A 21,988-nucleotide genomic window follows, 5' to 3' on the forward strand; every position below is an offset into this window, starting at 1 on the left:
GAACAGATGTGAAAAAAGCATCCGATGACAAATGTCTGCCAGTGGACAAGACGACAAGGAACTGCCTGATCCGGTGGGAAAGGTTAGGGTTAGAGCCTGCAGAGACTTCCGAAGTCAGGTAGGAGCTACAGGTGATCCTGTCTCCAAGTAGGAGATTGCCTCTCTCCCACCTTTATGAAAAATAGTACACCGTTTCTTAAATGGAAAACCAGAGCAGATTTACATTCAGGGACTCCAGGCGTAAGGGATGAAGAGCTACAATGAGCAAGGATTATGTGAAAGGTTACCTACCAATACAAGGGAGACCTGTATTGGTAGGTAACAATTGAGAGGAGTGGCAATAAAAGACTGCTCCCCTTGCCATAACTGTCCTACATCAGGGGCCCCAGGATCAGCAAATATGAGGGTGTAGGCATGTACATGTACACACTTATACCCTCATACATACACATATAAACACACATCCTCACACTCACTTCCCATCAGTTTTCCATGGGCATAATCTTTCATAAGAAGTGGCGGACGCGAATCTCCAGACATCTCAGTAAAGCTTTTAAAATTAAAGGTAAATATCAAACAAAGATAGAACTTGAGATAAACCAATTCAATGTACACCAAGGTGGGGACAGGGTGGGGGAGGTTTTTTGAGAAAACTAATAGCTTTGGAGAAGAAAAAGATATGTTCACCCAAAAGGCAGAGTATTATATGGATATATGTAAGGTTATCCCATAAAGTCTTGCTACTAGAGCTCCAATTCATACATTCAATGATTTTTTTTCTAAACAAAAGATGTCTAAGCAGGTCTCCACGATCAGTGGATTGCTGCAGATATGTTTCCTCAGTAATACATTCATCTTAATCTCTGTAGGGTGGGTTCAATAAGTAAGTTTAGATAAAACAGTGGCTTCTGAAGGGATCTGCTGGGCCAGTTAAATTCAAGAGAGAGAGAGGTCAGCTCAGAAGAATATGGCAAGTGGTTTGAGGATCCCCCCAAAGTAATCGTGTTAGATTTTTTCAAAGGACACACGATGATCACGGGCTTATCAGGAAGAGGTTTTAAGAAGACGGAAAACGGCACTGGTGAGGAAAATCCCGGGAAGTAGCACTGATGAACTTCTTTCGCCATCATGGACAACCTGTCCCCTAGGCTCATATTGCCATTTTAACATGGTATCAACTGCAAAATTATTCAAGGTAGGGTTAAAAACAGCCCAAACTCACTGCCTTCAAGTCCATGCTGACTCAACGATACGTATAAGACTGGGTAGAACTGCCCCATGAATTTCTGAATGGAGTAGAAAGCCTCTTTTTTCTCACACCAAGCCACTGGTGGTTTTGAACTGCTGACCTTTCAGATTTCAGGTCAACTCACAACCACCAGGGAAGAGTTGGGAAGATGGAAATACCACCTTCAGAAGTGTACAGACTTAAATGAAGGCTACATGGAGAAATAATAGCTTCACATTTTGATGTTTTCATTTAACAAAGATTTCTAAGATTTTATAGCCATGTATGCCAGAGAATGAGAAAGATTGTTTTAAGATTAAACATATGATAGCCCTAGGAAAAAATAAATAAATAGAAGAACTATAGGTTAAAATCTAGTGGAATACTCTCCTAACCCCCATATTACATAGATATTGTGAGAAACACAAACATACACACATACACACACGAGAGAGAGAGAGAGAGAGAGAGAGAGAGAGACAGAGAGAGACAGAGAGAGAAAGCGAGAGAATGAGAGAATTAGCCCAGGAGATTCATTATCTAACTAACAATAGACTATAAAACCAGGGAGAAGGAAATAATCAGAAGTAATTCCAGAATATATGCCTAGAACACAAAGAACATTATTCTACAGATTTTAAAATTCACTGAGTGCTCTGAACAATTATTTAACAAAGAGTACATCTTTAACATCTTCATAAAAATTTCCTGATTGTGGAAATTTCTAGAAAATATAAATATAAAAAGAATAAAATACTAGCTTCATCTCACTGGTTAAACAAACAAACAGAAAAAGAAAACGAAAAATAAGAACTGGGTTGGCACCGCAAGAGACATTGATGTAATAATTCAAAATTTCTCAGTGAAACTAATTCTACACAGAGGTAAAATTTCAAACATCTATGAGGATGAAGTAAAGATTTCATACATTAGAAAATAAATTAAAGACACTTCCCTCCTTATACATTTATTCAGTAGTTGTTATACATATACTCTACCACATAGGCAATAAATCAAGAAAAAATACCACATAGGATTCAGAAAACTAAGAAGCCTGTGGAGGAAATCCTAGACCTGGGATAGAGCAGTTCACCAGAACTAAAGAGGAACCATCCAGATCCGAGCAGGAAGATCAAAGGCTCTGATCTTTCTGGGGAACAGGAGATTCCTCCCACCTCCCCTTCAGGAGGCTGGGTGGATAAGGCAGGGCCTCATAGATTTAACTTGGGGTACCAGAACTGCCTACACCCCACTGTCTACGCAGAGACTCCAACTCATCTCAGTCCTGTAGGGGAGAGTAGAACTACTCCATAGGCTTTCTTGGGCTGTAAATCTTTATGACACAGAAGGCCACCCTTTTCTCCTTCATAGCAAAGGATAGTTTCGCACACCCATCATTTAGGTACGCATCTGAATACCTTCATCACTGCACTTCCCGGGCTTTTTAGAAAGATCTACCAAGTTCCTGAAAGACTAATCAAGGGCAAAAGTTTTCAAGAACGGAAATAGAATGAAAGCATACTAAAAGGGATAACTGGAAATATCTTTACACATCATAGAGGATGTTTGATAGCCAGCCTCAGAAACCCCGTGGGGCACTTCTACTGTGTCCTGTAGGGCCACTCAGAATCTGAACCCCTTGACACCACCACCCCTACCCACCACTCCCCAACAACAGTCAATGCTGGCAAAGGACCAAGTGCACCACCTCCCCGCAGCCAGGAACAGTTGGTGGAGACAAACTACCCACCTAATGGTTAGCAGTTGGGCAATTATCCATCAACTGCTTATAAATATTCTTCATTTTTTAAGCCAATGTGTTTTTAGCCTTTGGTAAAAAGACATATTAGATAAAAAAGAAAAACACTACAAGCTCATACTCAGTCTTTTTATCTCTGGTTTCTACTCTCCACTTTGGGGCCTCTTACTTTTGGGGGTCAATCTAGTAAAGTTTTAATTTGTTTCACTTTTAGGAGAATAATTTCTTGGTGGAGATTTGCCTAAGGATAAATGTGACAAACTCCTAAAGTTGATGTCAAAGAGTCCCGTCCTCTAAAGCAGGCTATAGAATGGAGATCATCACAATTGATTAAACTACTTTTCACATTTAAAGTATTCTTGTGTTTGACTTATTGGTGTGTTTGTCTTACTTCCCTTGTTAGAATGTCACTATCTTAAGGGCTAGGATTATTTGATTAATTTGCATAGATTCAACAATAATCTATTTCCTTATACACTGCAGGCCCTTAGGAGCTAGTTGGCTTAATTGAAAACCCTGATATACAATCAGGAGTTTTAACTACGGCATCTCATTGGACTAGTTTTTCTTTAATCAAGCACTTGTAATTATACTCATAAATTAGACAAAAATGAGGAGAAAAACAAAATTAATAGAAAAATAAATCCCTACTTGTTTCAAAATATTACAAAGAAAAAGAGGTTGAAGTGTTTTTGTTTTTTTCATTTTACCATTACTCCATTTTCCATCTCTTTGCTTTTTTTTATTCCAATCTATCATCAGTATGCCTGCTCTCCATACCAGACAAACTCACCTTTCTAGAGCCCTGGTGATGTAGTGGTTTATGAGTTGGACCTCTAACCGCAAGGTCAGCAGTTCAAACTCACCAGAAAGATGAGACTTTCTGCTGCTGTAAAGATTTACAGCCTCTGCAACCCATTGGGGCAGGTCTAATATGTTCTATAGAGTCTTTTGCTATAAGGTCACTCTGAGTTGGAATTGAGTTATAGTCACTGGTGGCAATGATGTTTCATTTTGGCTTACTTTTGAGAAGCATGGTAGACATTGATGTAAGGAATAGCAGAATAGATAAAGCCACTTGGTAAACATGATGATATCTTGGAGAGTGATTAGTAAAAGGAAAAAATGAGAAGAGTTAAAGATCCAAAGATTATCACTACCTAAATTTATATTACATACATGTATATATATGTATAAATTAATTTATTGTCCATCTTTCCATCTGTATTTTAACTCAATGAAAGTTCAGTTCACTGGTACAAATAAAATGTCATTTTATTAGATTATGAGATCAACAGTACCCACAAAGAAAAGATGGCTCAAAACAGGAAAGTTAATCTAAATGAATGTAATGGCACTGATAACATGAAATGATAATCCTAATCTATTACCTGGTCATATGCAGCCACGCTCCCTCAGCCAGTGGAGGCTGTATATTTCTATAATGCTGAACAAGTTCCAGGGGAGCTTCCCTACTGCGAGGGACTAAGGAGAAAGGCCTCGTGATTATTTCATGGGAATCAGTTATGGTTTTAGAGGTCACACTGATCTGTTCCACAGCCAACTCTGAGGATGCAGCAGGGCCAGGCAGCACTTTCCTCAGCTGTGCACTGGGTTACCGTGAGTCAGGAGTCAGCTCTTCATCAGCGAACAGCAACAGCAGCATACCTCGATCATTCTAGCTGTGCCTAACTCGAACCCTATGCAATACTTCAACACCAACCAAGGGTCACTTCTCCGGGAGAGACTCCATTCGCATAGAGTCTCCAAGTCAGGGCGTGGTAGAAACAGCTGAAGAAGAGAACAGCCCTTTCTCGTGTTGCTCTCTGGAGCGGAAGAGGACTTGGCTAATTTTAATAGGCTTTTCTCCCCCGTTGTTTTAACAAAAAGGTTTATAGCTAATCAAGCCACTTAATCTTGCCGTCACATCCATTCACACGCACAGTGGCCCGGTGGGATCACAGAGAATGACCCACGGGATTTCCAAGGCTCTAAAGCTCTCATGGAAGCTGACTGCCACCTTGCCCTCGTTCGGAGCAGTTAGTGGGTTCAAACTGCTGATTTGTCAGTTAGCAGCCAAGCTCTTAACCACCAGGACCCCTTGGTTTAATATTGGCAAGTCTCAGTTATGAAATAAATCTGAACGACAGTGGGTTAAAATTGTCCTTTTAATTAATAGCTATGCTCTGGAACCACTCCTCCACCAGTCAAACGCAACCAACTGACATTGAGCGGTTTCCACCCAGTGACCTGATACCAGGTTCGTCTTTCTCCCTGGGAGCAGCTGGTGGTTTTGAACTGCTGAACTGGTGGTTATCAGCTCACCACCTAGCCCACTGTACCCTAGGGTGCCTTATTTTAAGATGGGCAAATCTTAATAGTCTGAATAGGTGAGATTCCTCAAACTTATCCCCGTGAAAAGAACAACACAAACATGCTGGATAATCTTGATGACTCAATTCAATAACTATAGCTGTGTTGAATAATGATACAAATATAATCATGTTAGAGATATTTTTTATAGAAATCTGACAACAGAGACAATGGGAAGTTGTTCTACCCTCCAAATAGAATAGGTTTCTCTCTTACCTGGTTCACACTGATTGCATTTTCTTCCTTGACGATTAGGCAAACATAGGCACTGGCCACTGATTGGGTCACAAATGGTCCCAGGCAGTGTCCCCAAGGAGTCACACATACACATCTGGCAGCCTTGAAAATTGCCTATGGTCAAATTGTACCTGTGAGGCTTACACTGATTACAGTGCAGACCTGTTACCCCTAATTTGCAATGACATTGTCCTGTTGATTTCTCACACAGCAGAGAGCCATTTACTGTCCCTGTCCCATCACAGTGACAAGGCAGGCAGAGGAAAGAATTATTTTGCTGTTGTACGTGGACATATCCTTCCAAACATTCATTGCACTGTCTTCCTCCGACATTGGGCTTACAGATGCACTGTCCGGTGTGGGCATCGCAGATGGTCCCAGAGAGGGTGCCAGCTACATCACAGCCACAGGCCTTACAACCGGTGATGTCCAGTCCGTAGAAGTGTTCTCGGCAGGTGTCACACTGAAGCCCTTGGGTGTCCTTTTTGCATTCACACTGGCCAGAAAGAGGGTTGCAGAACTCGTTTACTGAGCCATGGAGGTGACAGCGGCAAGGCTCACACCCGTCCCTCTGAACACTTCTGAGAAATTTAAATCCAAAGGCACAGTGATCACACCGGAGTCCTAGAGATAAAAAGTATTTACAATGAAGTGAGGACGGGAAATGATTTAATTCAGCACCTCAAGATGGCTGAAGCACTAAGGGATGGAAGCCAAACCTGCTGACTGTGTTCTTCTAAGCGATGCTGCAGGGGGCGGCCCGCCCACTCGCTAGACAATGACAAGACTCCACTGAACACGCGTATAAAACTTTGCCTACAGCGTACTTTATGAACCTCGAATTAATAATCGATCACTCGACGCAAAGGCAAACATGATGCAGCGGTTCCCTTTGTTATAAACATTGGCTCCCTTTCCCTCCTCAGCCAATATTAAAACTGTAAGTTTTTAAATATCCACTGAAAAAATACAATACAGTCGAATATATTTTTAAGCCGTATAAAAGGAGAAGTACACAGGACCTAGGTGGTGGTTTTCCAAGTCAGAATTCACTAAAATTGCTTCCTAAAATGGTAGGCTGATTCCTACTTTTGTGACAATAGTGTGTCTAATCTGGAGATCATATATTTAAACAATGGGGTTAAATAAAACTTACCAAGAAACAATGTTAGGCTAATGCTTTTACATGTTCCTGTCTTCTCTCATGTTCAATTGACTTAAATTATGTTCTCCTTGGCTTATAGTCACATTGCTTGTCACATTGTGCCTTTCAGAACATACTTCTTGAGCAACTAAATAAGTTATACTGTTTATACTATTTCTCTGAAAAGGTATATAATCACCTAGAGGTAAATTTCTGGCACCTGAGGTTAGTTCCAAGCAGAATAGTATAAGCAAAGGAATTTAAAACATGAAGTGGTAAATGCCGAGATGCAGAATGATTTTTCAGGTAGCCTTAACATATCTACGAATTTAAATAACTTACTGTGTGGAGCAGAATTGAAACGTTTATTTTAAGCCATGAAAAAATTAATTCTAAAATAACAGGCAAAAACATTCAGAAACTCATATGTAGAAAAGCATTTCTTAAACTGGAAGGAAAGGCATAATATATGTGTATATATATATATATATATATATATATGGATAAAAATTCAAGAACTCCAATGGAAGGCAAGTTACTTTAACAATGATGAATGACTCACCTAAGGCATATCATTTAATTTCAATAAGGAAAATAAAAAAGGACCACTATTGCTGCAAATTTTAAAAATAACTGTATTGTTAACAAGAATTATGACTCATTTTTAACTATTAAAATTGGTCTACATGGATTCATATCATATCAGTTTTAAAAATATGCACAGTGCTTATTTGAATATGCCATACATATTCCTGACAGGTAATCTATTCCTCACGACACTGTGGGAGGCCTACAGGGCATCACGCTCAGTGTTAACAAGTATAGGAGAGTTAGCACACTTGGCATTTAATTCACATTCTTCTCCCTTTTTATTCTAGATGAATGACCTACTTTAATAAAAATTATTGGTGCTAATGTATTTTACCAGTGATAGAATCATTAGTAAGATTTAACAGTTTTGTTAACTCGCACAGTTTGCTTTCTCAAGCATATACAATGCACTTATATTTTCTGTTTGTTTTGTTCCCCATATTAACAAGGTAAAATTGAATGTGTTTATTTGATCATTGCAGTAGGGAAAGAAATATATGTATGTATGTATATACATATCAAGTTCTCTTTTTTATTTAAAAAGGACACGCATTGTCAGAAATAAGCCTAGGGATAATAATGCCAGCGGGTGACTTTGTTGTCACAACACATGTATATATAGTTTTCTTGGACATTACCAAGATCAACCAAAACACTTAGGTAAATGTCAAAGAGGTCATACCAAATTCCAAATGCTGAGTAAATTCTATCTTTTTTCTTACTTAAGCTCTGAAACCTAACCAACAGAGGACTGGGCCATAGAATCTCAAATGTAACTGTTTCATTGTCTACAATGGGGTGCTCCCATCTTGAAGTGAAAATATATCAAACATTAAAGAACAAAGAACGCCATATAGATTGAATTCAAAGATCTTAGAATTCAGTCAGCATCACAGATAACACGCAGAGATGTGGGTCTCTTTGTAAGTCAGAAATTCCCTATTGTTTCTGTTTTTTACCTGAAAAGTTAGTTTTTGTGTATTTGAAAAGCACAGAGGAAAACCGTTATAGATTTTAGTGTAATCTTCTTTTAAGTTAGAGGACTCTTGTGTAATACCATTAAGTACACCCATTTCCTTTATTTTTGCATTAAATTGAATGCTTAATGAACTGAATTTCATTATGTATATGTGTGCATGAAAGATAAAGAATAATGTGTGTCATGGAAAAAATAGTACTCAAAATGGTGTGCATATATGTATGTGTATATGCAACTATGCATTTGTGTGTGTGCATGCACACACGTGGGCATCACTGCCAGGCATGGTTTTACTGTGGTGAAGTTCAGGTCAGTGTTAAAAAGAACAGTGGGTGACTCTGTGTCTTGGATGACAATAGAAAGGTGAAGGTCCTTTGTCAAACTTCCTGTGTGAGCCCACAGGTTCCGTTACAATGCAGGATTCACTTCATCAGGAAACTTTCCCCTTATAATATTCTCATACATCAAAATTTCAAAGTACATTATGTACATAGTGCATTTTGGGCACTTGATAAATTTTGTCCTTATGTGGCTGTGGTTCCCCTCAAAAATGTTGGATGTAATAAATTGCTATAATCAAATCTAATTTCTGAAAAATACCTGTGGGAGTAACAAACAAAAAATGCACGTCTTGTATTAAAAAAATGATAAATAACACCGAAGGTGGCTGTTTATTATAATCAGGTTGGCACTGAATTACAAAATTACAATTACGTGGCCCTTTATAACTAACCCTAGCAATATACATGATCTGTGGAATTATGTTGACTTATTTTGCATTTCATAGGAACAGTTCAAAGAAATATAATAGAAAAAAATGGAAAGATTTATCACAAAGGGCCCTGTAGCAGAGAATATTTTTTTAAATCCATTTCTTTTGGTCTATTAAGAAAACTAGCATGAAAACGTTTTGCTTAGAACTCATGAAGTGTAAAACATTTTGAAAAAGTGCTAATTTTCTAAAAGGAACATCTATGAAGTAATCAAATTATATTTTTCTATGACTTATTAGTATGGGACCATGAGAACTAATGCATCTACAGAATAAAGAAACTTCTAAAGGGCTGATTAAACTCAGCTTCTAGCTATAGTTTGATAGACTTATTAATTTAATCATTTTTAGACAGTTAATTTCATCCAAAATGGTGTGGGATGTGTGTGTGTGTGTGTTTCCAGGCTGCCTTGAACACAGCAATTTCCTTCACTCTTGTGTTACAAAATGAAACAGAGATCTAGATGGTAATAAAGATGTGACTGTAAACTTCTGCATTACACATACCAATAACATTTGCTCTGCACTTGCACTGGCCTGAATTTTGGTGACAGGTAATATCTCCATCCACTGTCCCAGAGGTATTACAGTTACAGGGACTGCAGCCCTCAGGATCCAACTCTTGCAGATTGTAGAATCCATCCTGGCACTGATTGCACCGTCTGCCAGACACATGTCTCTTACAATCACATTGGCCTCCAATCTGAAGAAGATACAACATTTTGTAAAATGATTAACGTATCTATTTTTAGATCATTTGCTCATTCGGTACATGACATAGAGGAAGGGAGAGAAATACTTTGAATGCTAAACAGACAAGAAGGTAATGGGTTTTCTTTGTTTTGTTTTTAACCAGTGACACCAAACATGGGCGATTTTAACAGGGTGAATGCAGAGAAGTAAATGGAAATAAAGCCCTAGAAGTCAGCCTCATATAATGAAAAGGGAAACGTGGAATTAAGCATTAAGCACCCTATAAAGAAATCAAAATATAGACATGGAGGGGCTGAAAATAGCATAGAGCAGGCAGTTAATGTAGTCGTTACAGCTCCACCTCTCTCTAGTGGTTTCCTCTTAGTTCCTCTCTCCTGGATTCACGTTGATTTAAACATGCCTGCTGCTTAAACTGACCAAAAATCTTTCTTTAATCAGGTGATCCTGCCAAGATACCAAGGTGTTTCTGAGGTTTAAAATAATTTATTAACAGCATAATTTTTGCCAACTGATACTGACCACAAGATATTACTATCCTAATGTTTCTTAAAATATTTATTGACTATTAATGGTATTATTTAAAAGTATATTTTACAGATTTACATTGTGTTAAGAATGCAAAAACTTTACTTGACTGAGTTCACAGGCAAAATCAACAACAGAAACTCTTGGTTTCTTCTTCAACCTGCTGGTTCAGGAAGAATAAAAACACATAAAACGTATAATGCCCATTAAGTATAAACCTAAACTACAACATATGCTGGTTAAGCAAAGAACAGTAAAATCTGAAATAAATATGACAAATAAACCCTCAAGAGCTCAGCTCTTGTAAGACAAGACAGGTGGATGCAGACATCAAGTCTCTTCATAGTCACTGGCCCTTCCTTGTCCAGGGACTGAAGCCAGCTCGTGGGGAGGCCAGGGAGTCACATTGGAAGTCACCTACATGTGGACAGGTGCGGTTTGATTTAAGTTTGAGCTCAGGTATATTAAAAAATGTATCATCTTAGCTTAGGATTCAGTTACAACAATGGAGAGAAGAGTTCAGGATTTGTAAAATAAAGTTTGTTTTTTAATCTATCACTGCCTTGTTTTTCCTCATCTGAGAAACAGGAACCAATTGGATTCTTTAATGATAAAAATAGGATGGTTGATATGGAAATGACTCCAATTTTGAAAACTAGAGGGTTCTAGATGTACCAAATGCACCAGATGGAAACAAATCTCAACATCAAAGATGCACAGACGTCCAGGAAAGCGCACGGAGACCCTTGTCCCTAGCCTTGCTCTACACTCCACTCTGACCTGGCCCCATGGAAACTAGAGCATTATTCAAAATCAGGATTGGATTTGGCCTGAACTAACTGACGGTATGAGGGAAGTATGGGTTACATAAAGCCCTGGAAATCCAACAGGCCTCTGATCATAAACTTACAGCACTTCAAATTCATCACCAGTTAGTTTAGTAACTTATTTTCTGGCTTTCAGTTCACTTCTATTAGCCTTGCTTTCCAAACAGATGGCTAACCCCTTCAGGGATTTGACATATATTATATTGCTGTCAAAGAGTAACCTCACACTTTCCCCACAAGCAGAGTGTGTTTGTTCAAAGAGCAAGAAAGAGTGGAAAAGGAAAAGAGAAATGAAGTACATCCTGTGTCAAGATTTTTATTTTTCGTGCATTTCATTATTTTCTTATTTAAATATAAAGCTTTCAAGAGCTTTTTTGCCTCTTGAAACCCAGAAAAGGCCTATGAAGCTTAATTCTATTCCAACTGAATGAAAAAACTGCTATTTATGTTTACAAATTTTCACATGTATTGGTATTTTTAGAATCAAACTGGCACCTAAATTTCTGCTCTTATCATTTCAGATTCTTCTTGAAACCTGAATGTATCACCTAAGAGGTGAAATTTAGCAGATGCTTCAATTTAAAAATTGGGAATTTTGTCCTTTTTAAAAAGTATTCATTAAGCTTTACAAACTATTTGGTATGAAATGGGGTCAGAAATTTATTTTGAAAATCTTAATATCACTTTTAGCCACTTGTCTGTCAGTTTGTCATATCATAGTACCTTGCATGTTGCTGTGATGTTGGAAGCTATGTCACTGATATTCCAAATACCAGCATGAATACCCATGGTTGACAGGTTTCTAAGGAGCTTCCAGGCTAACACTAGGCTGGGAAGAAGGAAGAAAGTGTCCACTTCTGAGGGATTAGCACTGAAAGCCATAAGAATAGCAGAACATCGTCAGACATACTGTCAGAAGATGAGCCCTCAGCTTGGAAGGCCCTCAAAATGCGACCAAGGTAGAGTTTCTTCCTCAAAGTGGAGTTGACTTTCATGATATGCATGCAGCAGCACAGCTTTCTGAGCCTGCCTTCCATGGCCCCTACCCAAAATCAGAGGAAAAGGCTGAAAACATCCATTAATAATAGGAGAGTATAATGCACAAAATATTAATCTAGGAAAATTGGAAGTCATTAAAAATAAAATGGATAAAGATCAATATCTTAGGTAGGACTGAGCTGAAATGTATCAATATTGACAGTTGTGAATGGACAATTATATGGATTACTATGCCTGGAATGACAAATTCAAGAGAAATGGTGTCATGTCACATTCATCCACAAAAAAGAACATTTCAAGCTGCATCTTTAATTATAATACTGTGTATAATAGAATATCTATCTGCATACAAGAAAGCCCTGTTAATAAAACTATTATTCAAATTATTCATCAACCACTAAAGCTAGTGATGAAGAAATTGAAGAATTATACCAACTTCTTTGGTCTGAAATTGATCAAACATGCAATCAAGATGCAGTGATAATTATTGGCCATTGGAATGCAAAAGTTGAAAATAAAGAGAAAATTGTTTTCCACTTTGTTTCCTCAGTAATTGGGAAATATGTCCTTGGTGATAGAAATAAAGTAGAGCTATCATGACAGAATTTTGCAAGACCAATAACTTCTTTATTCCGAATACCTTTACAACAGAATGTAAAGTGACTCCACATGTTAACCTTGCCAGATGGAATACACAGGAATCAAATCCAGATCATTAGCCGAAACAAGATGTGTGACTCAAGGGACAGGGATTGGCACCTCATCAGACCCAACTGGAAAACACTCATAAGCAGACAGACCTGGAACTATCTATTGTTTGGGGAAGGGGGGTTGTTTATTCGTTTGTTTGTTTTCTTTTGCCCTGTATCTATCTATATAAGATAGGCAGGACAAACTATCCAGAGGAGAAAACAATGGGACCTATGGGGTATTGGGAAAGGAGGGGGCAGGGAGGGGTACTGGGGAGTCAACAAACTCAGGGATAAGGAAACAAGAGATATAAAATTTATGGCAAAGAGGGGATATAATTCTTTCTGGGGGTTGATCAAGTGCAATGTGTCCAAGAGGAATAACTGAGAGCCGAATGGAGGGTGAGCATGATAGCGGGACAGGAGCAAGGTGAAAGGAAATGGAGGAAAGAAGTAGGAGGCAAAAGCTATTTGTAGAGGTATAGCTATAGGCATGTATATCTGTAAATATATTCATTTTTAATGAAAGGGATAGAGGCCAATGTACATAATTTTATATATTAAGTATGAAGCTAGCAGACAGACTTTGGGCCTCTTACTCAAGGCCTCCCTAAACACAAGAAAACTTTTTTTTCTAATAACCTGGCACTCTTTGACATGATCTTTGACATGATCTTTGACATGACTTCCAGACACGATCAATGAAGACAAAATGGGTGCATAAGCAAATGTGGTGAAGAAAGTGAATGGTATCCAGATATCAAAAGATATAGCATCTGGGGTCTTAAAGACTTGAAGTTAAACAAGCATCCCTCTAGCAGGGAAGCAAATAAGCCTACATAGAAGAAACCCACCAGCCTGTGTCAAAGGAATCAGGGATCAAAAGATCCCAAATAATTATATCGATGTTAAAGAGAGGGCTTGGAATGGAGACCCAAAGCCCATCTGTTGACAATTGGCCATCCCCCCACAGAAGGGGTACAAAGAAGGGACGATTCAACTAGGGTTCAGTATAACAATGATGAAACACACGTCATTCCACTATTTCCTGAATGCTTCCTTCCCATTGCTCCCCACTAAGATGACCCAGTTTTACTTTACAAATTCACCTAGACCAGAGTACACACACTAATACAGATAAGAGCTTTGGACACATGGAATTCAGGACAGATAAAACCCTCAGGAACACTAGTGGGAGTAGTGGTATCATGAGGGTCTGGGGATGGGAGTGTGTGTGTGTCGGGGGCGGGGGGGGGGTGGGAGGAGAGAGGAGGAACCCATCAAAAGGTTGGCTATATAGCCCATATATCCAACAGAATAACAGAAATGTGGGTGAAGGGAGACAATGGACAGTGTAAGACATGAAATAATAATAATATATAATTGACCAAGGATTCACAAGGGTGGGAGGGCACGGGAAGGAGGAGAAAAAGAGGGGCTGATACCAAGGGCACAAGTAGAAAGAACATGTTTTGGAAACGTTAATGGAAATACAATTGAATGATGGATAGTTATATGATTAGGAAGAGCCCCGAATAAAATTATTAATAATAATAATAAAACAAGATCTGAGTCAAACTTTAGAACACAATTTCTCATCTATAAGTTCAAGTTGAAGTTGAAGGATATCAAAACAAGTCCATAAGAGCTAACTAAGGGAATATTTCAAGAATATATTTGATGCACTGAACCCAAATGACAGAAAACCTGTTAAGTTGTGGGGTGATATCAAGAACAACATGTAAGAAGAAAGTAAAGCATTTATTGTACAATTATGTTTGATATGACTGAATTATGGAATGAATGACATATGTTTTAATTCCCAAGTGAAGCTTAATTCCATCACATGTATTAAAATTTTTTAATTAAAAAAAAAGCATAGAGCCAGGAATAAGTTCTGATCTCCCATTAAATCCAAGCTCCAACTTAAAAACAATTACTTTTTACAACATGGCCTTTCTTGATACCTACCTTTATGAAATGATCACTGAATATAAGGGTGCTACAACAAAGTGTGCTGAAGAAAGTAGATGGTACCTGGCTATCAATAAAAATAGTGACTGGGTTCTTAAAGGCGTGTATGCAAACAAGCAGCCATCTATGCAAGGAATCAGCTAAGTACACACAGAAGAAGCACACTGGCTTGTGTTATCCAAAGATAACAATTACAAAGTTTAAATAAGGCGAAGGGAGAAGTATCAGAGCAAAAATTAAGAACACCCAATTTGTAGAAGGCTGTGGAGGACAGCGAGAGCTCAAAATCCATCTGCAAAGTATATGGACAGACCTAGCCACTGGCAAATCCCTCTAGAGTAGCAGTTCTTAACCTGTAGGTCGTGAGCCCTTCGGGGGTTGAACGACCCTTTTACAGGGTCGCCTAAGACCATCGGAAGACACACTTTTCCAATGGTCTTAGGAACCGAGACACTGTTCCTCTATCCGTCTCCAGGCGGGTCCACCCACATGCAGCTGTGCCCACATACCAGTACCCAGTGTGAAGACTGTTACCCATGCTACACCATGCTTCAAGAGAAATTTTAATTTGTAAATAGAAATAAATAGTTCACAAAATATATAATTGCATATTGCTTTTGTGATGAATCACTATCTTTTAATTCTGTTCAATTTGTAACAATGAAAATACATCCTGCATATCAGATATTTACATGATGATTCATAACAATAGCAAACTTACAGTTGTAATGTAGCAAGAAAAATAATTTTATGATTGGGGGTCACCCAACATGAGGAACTGTATTAAAGGGTCACGGCATAAGGAAGGTTGATAACCACTGATCTAGAGCCAAAAGCGAGAGTCCCAAACAGCCCTACTATCAGGCAGAGACAATTGTAATCTTGATTATGCTGGAACGAACTTGATACTTGGCCAGTTGACCTCCCTATGGACATGACCTGTATTTGTCCTGTGTACAAGCAGCTCATAGTTGTTCCATGGCAGAAATTCCATCCCTGGCTTTTTGAATGTTGATGGAGGTTTTCTCCCACTGACACATTATTTGTATTTTTGTCTTTATACCAATAGAATCATATCCTTACCAACTTAGTCCCCTCTGTTGTTCATTGTTAGGTATCGATGAGTTGGTTCTGACTCACAGCAACCCTATGTACAACTGTGCAAAACACTGCCGAGCCCTACACTATCCTGACAATTGTGGTTAGGGTTGAGCCAATGGTTCCAGCCACTGTGCCAATCCATTTCACTGAGAGGCTTCCCTTCATTCCCCGAGCCTCTGCTCTACCAACCAAGATGTTCTTGTCTGGGAGCAGTCTCTTCTGGGAGCATGCTCAGAGCACATGAAGTTAATTCTTGCCATCCTTGCTTCTAAGGAACATTCTGACTGTGCTCACTCCAAGACAGATGTGTTTGCTCTTTTGGAAGCCCACAGTACTTTCAATATTCTTCCCCAAACCATAATTCAAATGCATGAATTCTCTGTTTTTCCTTTTTCACTGTCCATCCAAAGTATATGGTCTATCGTGGTAAAAAGTATTTATTTTCTGTTGTTGTTTAACATAACAATTTGGGCAAATTGGTTTATAGTGTAGAGAAAATTAATACATTTATTGAATTTTTTTTGAAGTATGTCTTATTAACTATTGAGATAGAAAAATGTAATACCTGATGGTAATTGTGCATCTTGTGTGTCACTACAATTATGCAATCCACCTTTCAGTTGTCAATTTTTTCTTTCAGTATTTTGAAACTCTGCTGCTAAATATATAAATATTAAAGATTGTTATGCCCTCTCCATTAATTGTCCCCTTTGTCGATATGAAATGACCTTCTTTATCCCAGGTAATACTTGCGTTCTAAAATCTATACTTTTAGATAGTAATAAAATCCCCTGGCTTTCTTATAACGAGAGTTTGTCTGATGTTTATTTTTCAGCTCTTTTGGATTTAACCTATGAAAGTCTTATATTTGAAATTGGTTTCTTAAAGGTAGCACAGAGCCAATCTGCCAACCTCTGACTTTTAATTGGGGTGTTTAGATCACTTAGATGTGACGAGATTATTGAAATATTGCTGCTGCTGTGAGGTGCCTCCAGTCAGCTCTGACGCCTAGGGACCCTGTGTAGAACATAACAGAGCTCTGCTCGGTCCTGGGCCATCCTCACAACTGCTTGTATGTTTGAGCCCATTGTTGCAGCCACTGTGTCAACACAGATACTGAGGGGACCTCCTCTTTTCCCTGAACCTCGACTTTCCCTAACATGATGTCTTTCTCCCGGGACTGGTCTCTCCTGATAACATGTCCAAAATGTATGACACAAAGTCTCTCCATCCCTTCTTCTAGGGAGCATACTGGCAGTAATTCTTCCAAAAATCTGTTTGTTCTCTTGGCAGTCAACGGTACCTTCAATATTCTTCGCCAGCACCACAATTCAAATACATCAATTCTCCTTCAATATACTTATTCAGTGTCCAATTTTCACAAATGATGGACTGAAAATACTCTGTCTTGGATCAGATTCACCTTAGCCCTGAGCATAACATCCTTGCTTTTTTACACTTTAGAGGTCTTGTGCAGCAGATTTACCCAGTACAATGCATCATTTGATCTCCTATCTGTTGCATCCATGAGCACTGATTATGGACCAAGCAAGATGAATTCATGACAACTTCAATCTTTTCACAGTTTGTCGTGGTGTTACCGATTGGTCTAGTTCTGAGGATTTTATTTTTCTCTACCCAAAGTTGTAATTCATACGAAGGCCGCAACCCTTGATAAATTTAGTTCTATCACTCCATTATTTCCTATGTGTCTCATACGTTTTTGTTCTTCTTTGTTTACATTTTTTTATTCAATACCACCCACATTGTTAGGTTATTAGCTATCACTCCTTTTTAAAATTGCTTTAGCAGTTGCTTTTAGGTCTATAGTTAATATCTTTAGTGCACACTATCATTCAACAACAAGTTCACATACATATACTATAAGAACCTTTCTTTTGTGACTTTGTAACCATAGTGCTATTGTAAAAATAGCTTTTGTTATATGTAACTCCTTTATCAAAATGTAATCATTTATCAATCAATCCGCCTTTAAAAAGTAATAAGCCATGATAAAAACATATAATTACCCAGGTAGTTGCTGTTTCTGGAGCAATTTATTTCTTTACTGATGGTTTCAACTGGCATTTTATTTCTGGCTAGAGGATTTTAAACTGTTTTATAGTTCCAGTTTACCTTCGATGATGTTTTATGAGTTATATTATCAAAATGTATTTATTTCACCTTCATTTCAAAAAGGTATTTTTGCTAGATATAGAATTCTAGGTTCATTTCTGCTGTCCCCCAGCCCTGCTTTGCACCCCGTGTTTTAAACACGTCTTATTCTGCATCCTCACTGCATAATAACAGAAAATATGTTGTCATTCTTGGCCTTTGCTCTCCAATGGAGTTTTTTTTCAACTGCTCTAATATTTTCTTATATCATTAAAAAGTAAATTATCACCAGCTTTGAGCAGTTCAATTATATTGTGTCATTCTGCAATTTTCTTTGTGTTTGGGCTTTTTCAATCTTCTTGGGTCTTTGGTTTTACAGTTCCTAGTATAAAGTATTTGGACATTTTTACCCATTCTCCCTTTTTTTTTTTCCTTCAAGGTATTGTCCTCGCCTTATCTCCCTCTCTGAGCCTTTGAGGACCCCAGTAGTGAAGCCTCCTGAAGTTGTCCCAGAGATCAGGAACGCTGCTTTAATTTGTCTAACTTCTCTTTTCTCTGCGTGTTTCATTTGGATAGGTTGCTATATTATCGATAGTAATCAACTGATGATATTTCTACAATGTGCAAGCTACCATTAATTTTATCCAATGAATTTTTCATGTCAAACATTGTATTTTTATTCTGTATAATTGTGGATAATTCTGTATAAATGCATACTGGTATACATTCTAAGTCAATAAGTTCATGGAAAACTGAATTAAGAGAAAATGGATTTTCCCCCCACAAAATTTTTAAAGTCCCATCATAGAGTTATAACACATTTTAACGTGCTTGTTTGCTAACCCTAATATCTATTCTATTTCTAGTTAATTTGGTTGAATGATCTTTCTTTTCATTATGTTTTGACTTCTGTTTCTTTGCATTTCGGCAAATTTTGGTGTTGTGTGATGGACATTGTGAATTTTATTGTTTGGGGGGCTAGATATAGTAATGTTTCCATAAATATTCTCAACTTTCTGTAATTCACTTAAATTACTTGGAAATTTTTCATGTCTTACTTTTATGATGTATTAGGTAGTCCTAGAGCAGTGGTCCGTCTAGGAATAGTCCTCCCCATTGAGGTAAAATGCTTTTATGTACGGTAGCCAAAGAAGTATGAATTTGTTCCATTTGGCAAGCTGAAGTGGGCACTAGTCCTTTCCTGGGTGCCAAACACTTCTAGCTATAAGCCTGTAGGTTGTTCTCTCCCCTTCCCCCACCTCACACACGGCGCTGATCCTCTGCAGATAGGGAATGGTCTCTCTGCTTTTCTTTCCTCTATGCAAACTCTAGCCACATTGGAATGCGCAAATACCCATCTCCTATGCTCCACTTAGACTTCATCTGACTTCTCTTTTCCTTGGCTTGACAATTCTCTCATGTGAAGCAGCTGGAGCGATCATGGGTCATCTCTTCTCAGAGATCATTATTCATTGCTGACCTATAATGGTTCATGCATTTTGTCCATGTTTGGTTGTTTAGATAAAAGGATATATACAGCTTCTATTTTTTCCATTTTATTGGAAGTATAAGTCCTAAAAGTGTTTTCAGATCTGAAAAAAACATTTATCAAAGACGTTCTGGTGGTGCAGTGCTAATAAAATAGTCAGAAGTTCAAAACCACCCCCTGCTCTACAGGGAATCATCTGTGTGGCTCTCCGTTCCCTCTGAAGATTATAGCCAAGAAAAGTCCATGGGGCAATTCTACAGAGTGCTGCAGGGGCTGTGTGAGATAGAACTGACTCGATGGCAATGGGTTACACATGAGAGAATCCTTAGGTAATCCAAATTATCTGCATCATAGATGAAGTTTCACTGAGGAGTGTTTATTGGGCTATTTAATAAAAGTTCAATGTCAGAGAAACTTGACAGAATATCTCTGCTTACAATATCATGAAAGGGGTTTTATGGGTCAAAACCAACATGTAATTTCTCAGTTGCTCAAGAAATAACATCTTAAGTATCCAAACTTGCTGCTCGGTACCTCCATTTGCCTCAAAGCACATTTCCTCAATGACAAACGATGAGACAGTGCAGTCACTGGTAGAATTAGCAGAGGTTCAGTGCACGTTGAAATGTTTAGAAGCTTACAAAGCTGCACTCTAAACAGGAGTGTGGTTTTGGAAATGTACTGGTGATTATGTGAAAGGGATCAAGAGAAGGAAAGAAAATAGTTTTTATGTGGTAAGTACTCAAATTCAAATTTAAATCTATAATCTCTTATTTCATTAAATGAGTTGAGATGAAAGATCCCCCTTCACGCTGTGCATTAACTACAGTTAAACCAGAAAGACTACAGGTGGATGGGTTTAGCAAACAGAAATGTATTCTGCCATGTTGAGGAAGTTAGAAGTGCAAAGTCAAAGTGCCGCCTCCAGAAAGGATTTCTCTCTCGATGGACTCTGGGAGAAGATCCTTTGATCAATGTTCTCCTGGTATAGGGGTTTCTTATCATGGGTGCCCCTGGCCAAAGGACATATGCTGCTCCCAGCTTTTCTTTCTCAGTTGCAGCAGGAAGTCCCTCTGATCACTGCTTTCTGGTTTATTTTTTATATCTAAAAATAAATTGACTCTCGATACAACCTAATTCTAAAGACTGCATCCCACTTTATGACCATAACTGAATCTAATCCAGCCTCATTAGTGTTATAGAGATTATGATTTACAACATAAAAGAAAATTTTATCAGATGATAAAATAGAGTATAGTTACATAAAATGGAAAATCATGGGCTCACCAAGTTGACCACTGAGCTGATCTTAATGATGCATCTGATAGAAGAAAGAATGAATGCATAAGAAAGTATGAATCAGGGAAGTATACTGTTCTGTTTATGCTTTTTGACAACTGAATTTGACACAAATTATTTACTTAGGTTTAACAACCTTAAGACAAAATGTTATCCACAAAGGGTAGTATGACAGATTAAAGAGTTAAAAATCAGGATGCTGGCCAATGTGAGAAACACACACAAATACACACACACAGGAATGTAAGTAAAAAGCATTGCTACAATATAATACTTTTATTTTAAAAACTTTCAAATATGAAGCTTTTGCTTCTTAATAGATCCTCTATCTACATATATTCACTTCTTAAGGTTGTGTTTCATCTCTCTAACTCTTCCCCAGTGAGTCCTGCACTCTTCAATCCACACCTTAGCAAATAGCATTTTGTTTACCTATAGCGACTCAAATTGTGTTCCTTTGAAATGTTCTTTTAGTTTGGAAAGGAAGTCTAAACATATAAGATCAGGACTGAAAGCTATGACAGCAATATTTTTTTACTTACCTGAGAGAGGAGACAGAGAGAGAATGTGTATGTAAAACCCAGTGCCATCAAGTAAAATTTGATTCAAAGTGACTTTTTAAAAAGGAGTAAAATTATTCTATGGGATTTCTGAAAAAAGTAAATATTTACAGAGCATACAGCCTCATTTTTCTTCCCTGGATCAGCTGCTGTGTTTGAACACCTATATCAAGATAGCATCCACATGAAAAGAGAGAGGTACAGGGCTGGCCCCAACCAGAGCCAAACTGACCCTCTCCCTGGAAGTGGGTGTGGCAGAGAGCAGAACTGAACCTGCAGGTTGGGGAGAGGGGCCAGCATGCCACACCCACACGGAGGCAGGCCAGGAGGGGGGAAGAGAAAGAGAGCCAGACTGGACCCCAGCATGCCACACCCACACGGAGGCAGGCCAGGAGGCGGGAAGAGAAAGAGAGCCAGACTGGACCCCACACTGGCACACCAGGCCTGGAAGATGACACCCTGCAGGGAATTAATGAGACACAGAGGGGACTGGGCAACTGACAACAGTACTTGTCATGCTGTCCCCACACTGGAGCAGTCACAGGACATTTCTGGGGTCACATGGTAGGGAGGCAGCACCGGTCTGAACCCCCCAAAACAGAGCAAATCAAGA

General features: G+C 38.4%; 1 protein-coding gene across 1 annotated transcript in view; it reads right to left on the minus strand.

Moving 5' to 3' along the window:
- USH2A (usherin) overlaps positions 1-21,988 on the minus strand; it is a 949,135-nt gene that overhangs the window by 771,807 nt on the left and 155,340 nt on the right. Inside the window, exons 11-12 of the mRNA XM_004700145.2 lie at positions 9,591-9,786; positions 5,577-6,221 (exon numbers count right to left, since the gene is read on the minus strand). Of these exons, the coding sequence (XP_004700202.1) occupies positions 5,577-6,221; positions 9,591-9,786 (841 nt within the window). The remainder of the gene's footprint in view (positions 1-5,576; positions 6,222-9,590; positions 9,787-21,988) is intronic.

Source organism: Echinops telfairi, unplaced genomic scaffold (genome assembly GCF_000313985.2).
Source record: "Echinops telfairi isolate 266 unplaced genomic scaffold, ASM31398v2 ScPeMD7_7424;HRSCAF=8462, whole genome shotgun sequence".
NCBI lineage: Eukaryota > Metazoa > Chordata > Mammalia > Afrosoricida > Tenrecidae > Echinops > Echinops telfairi.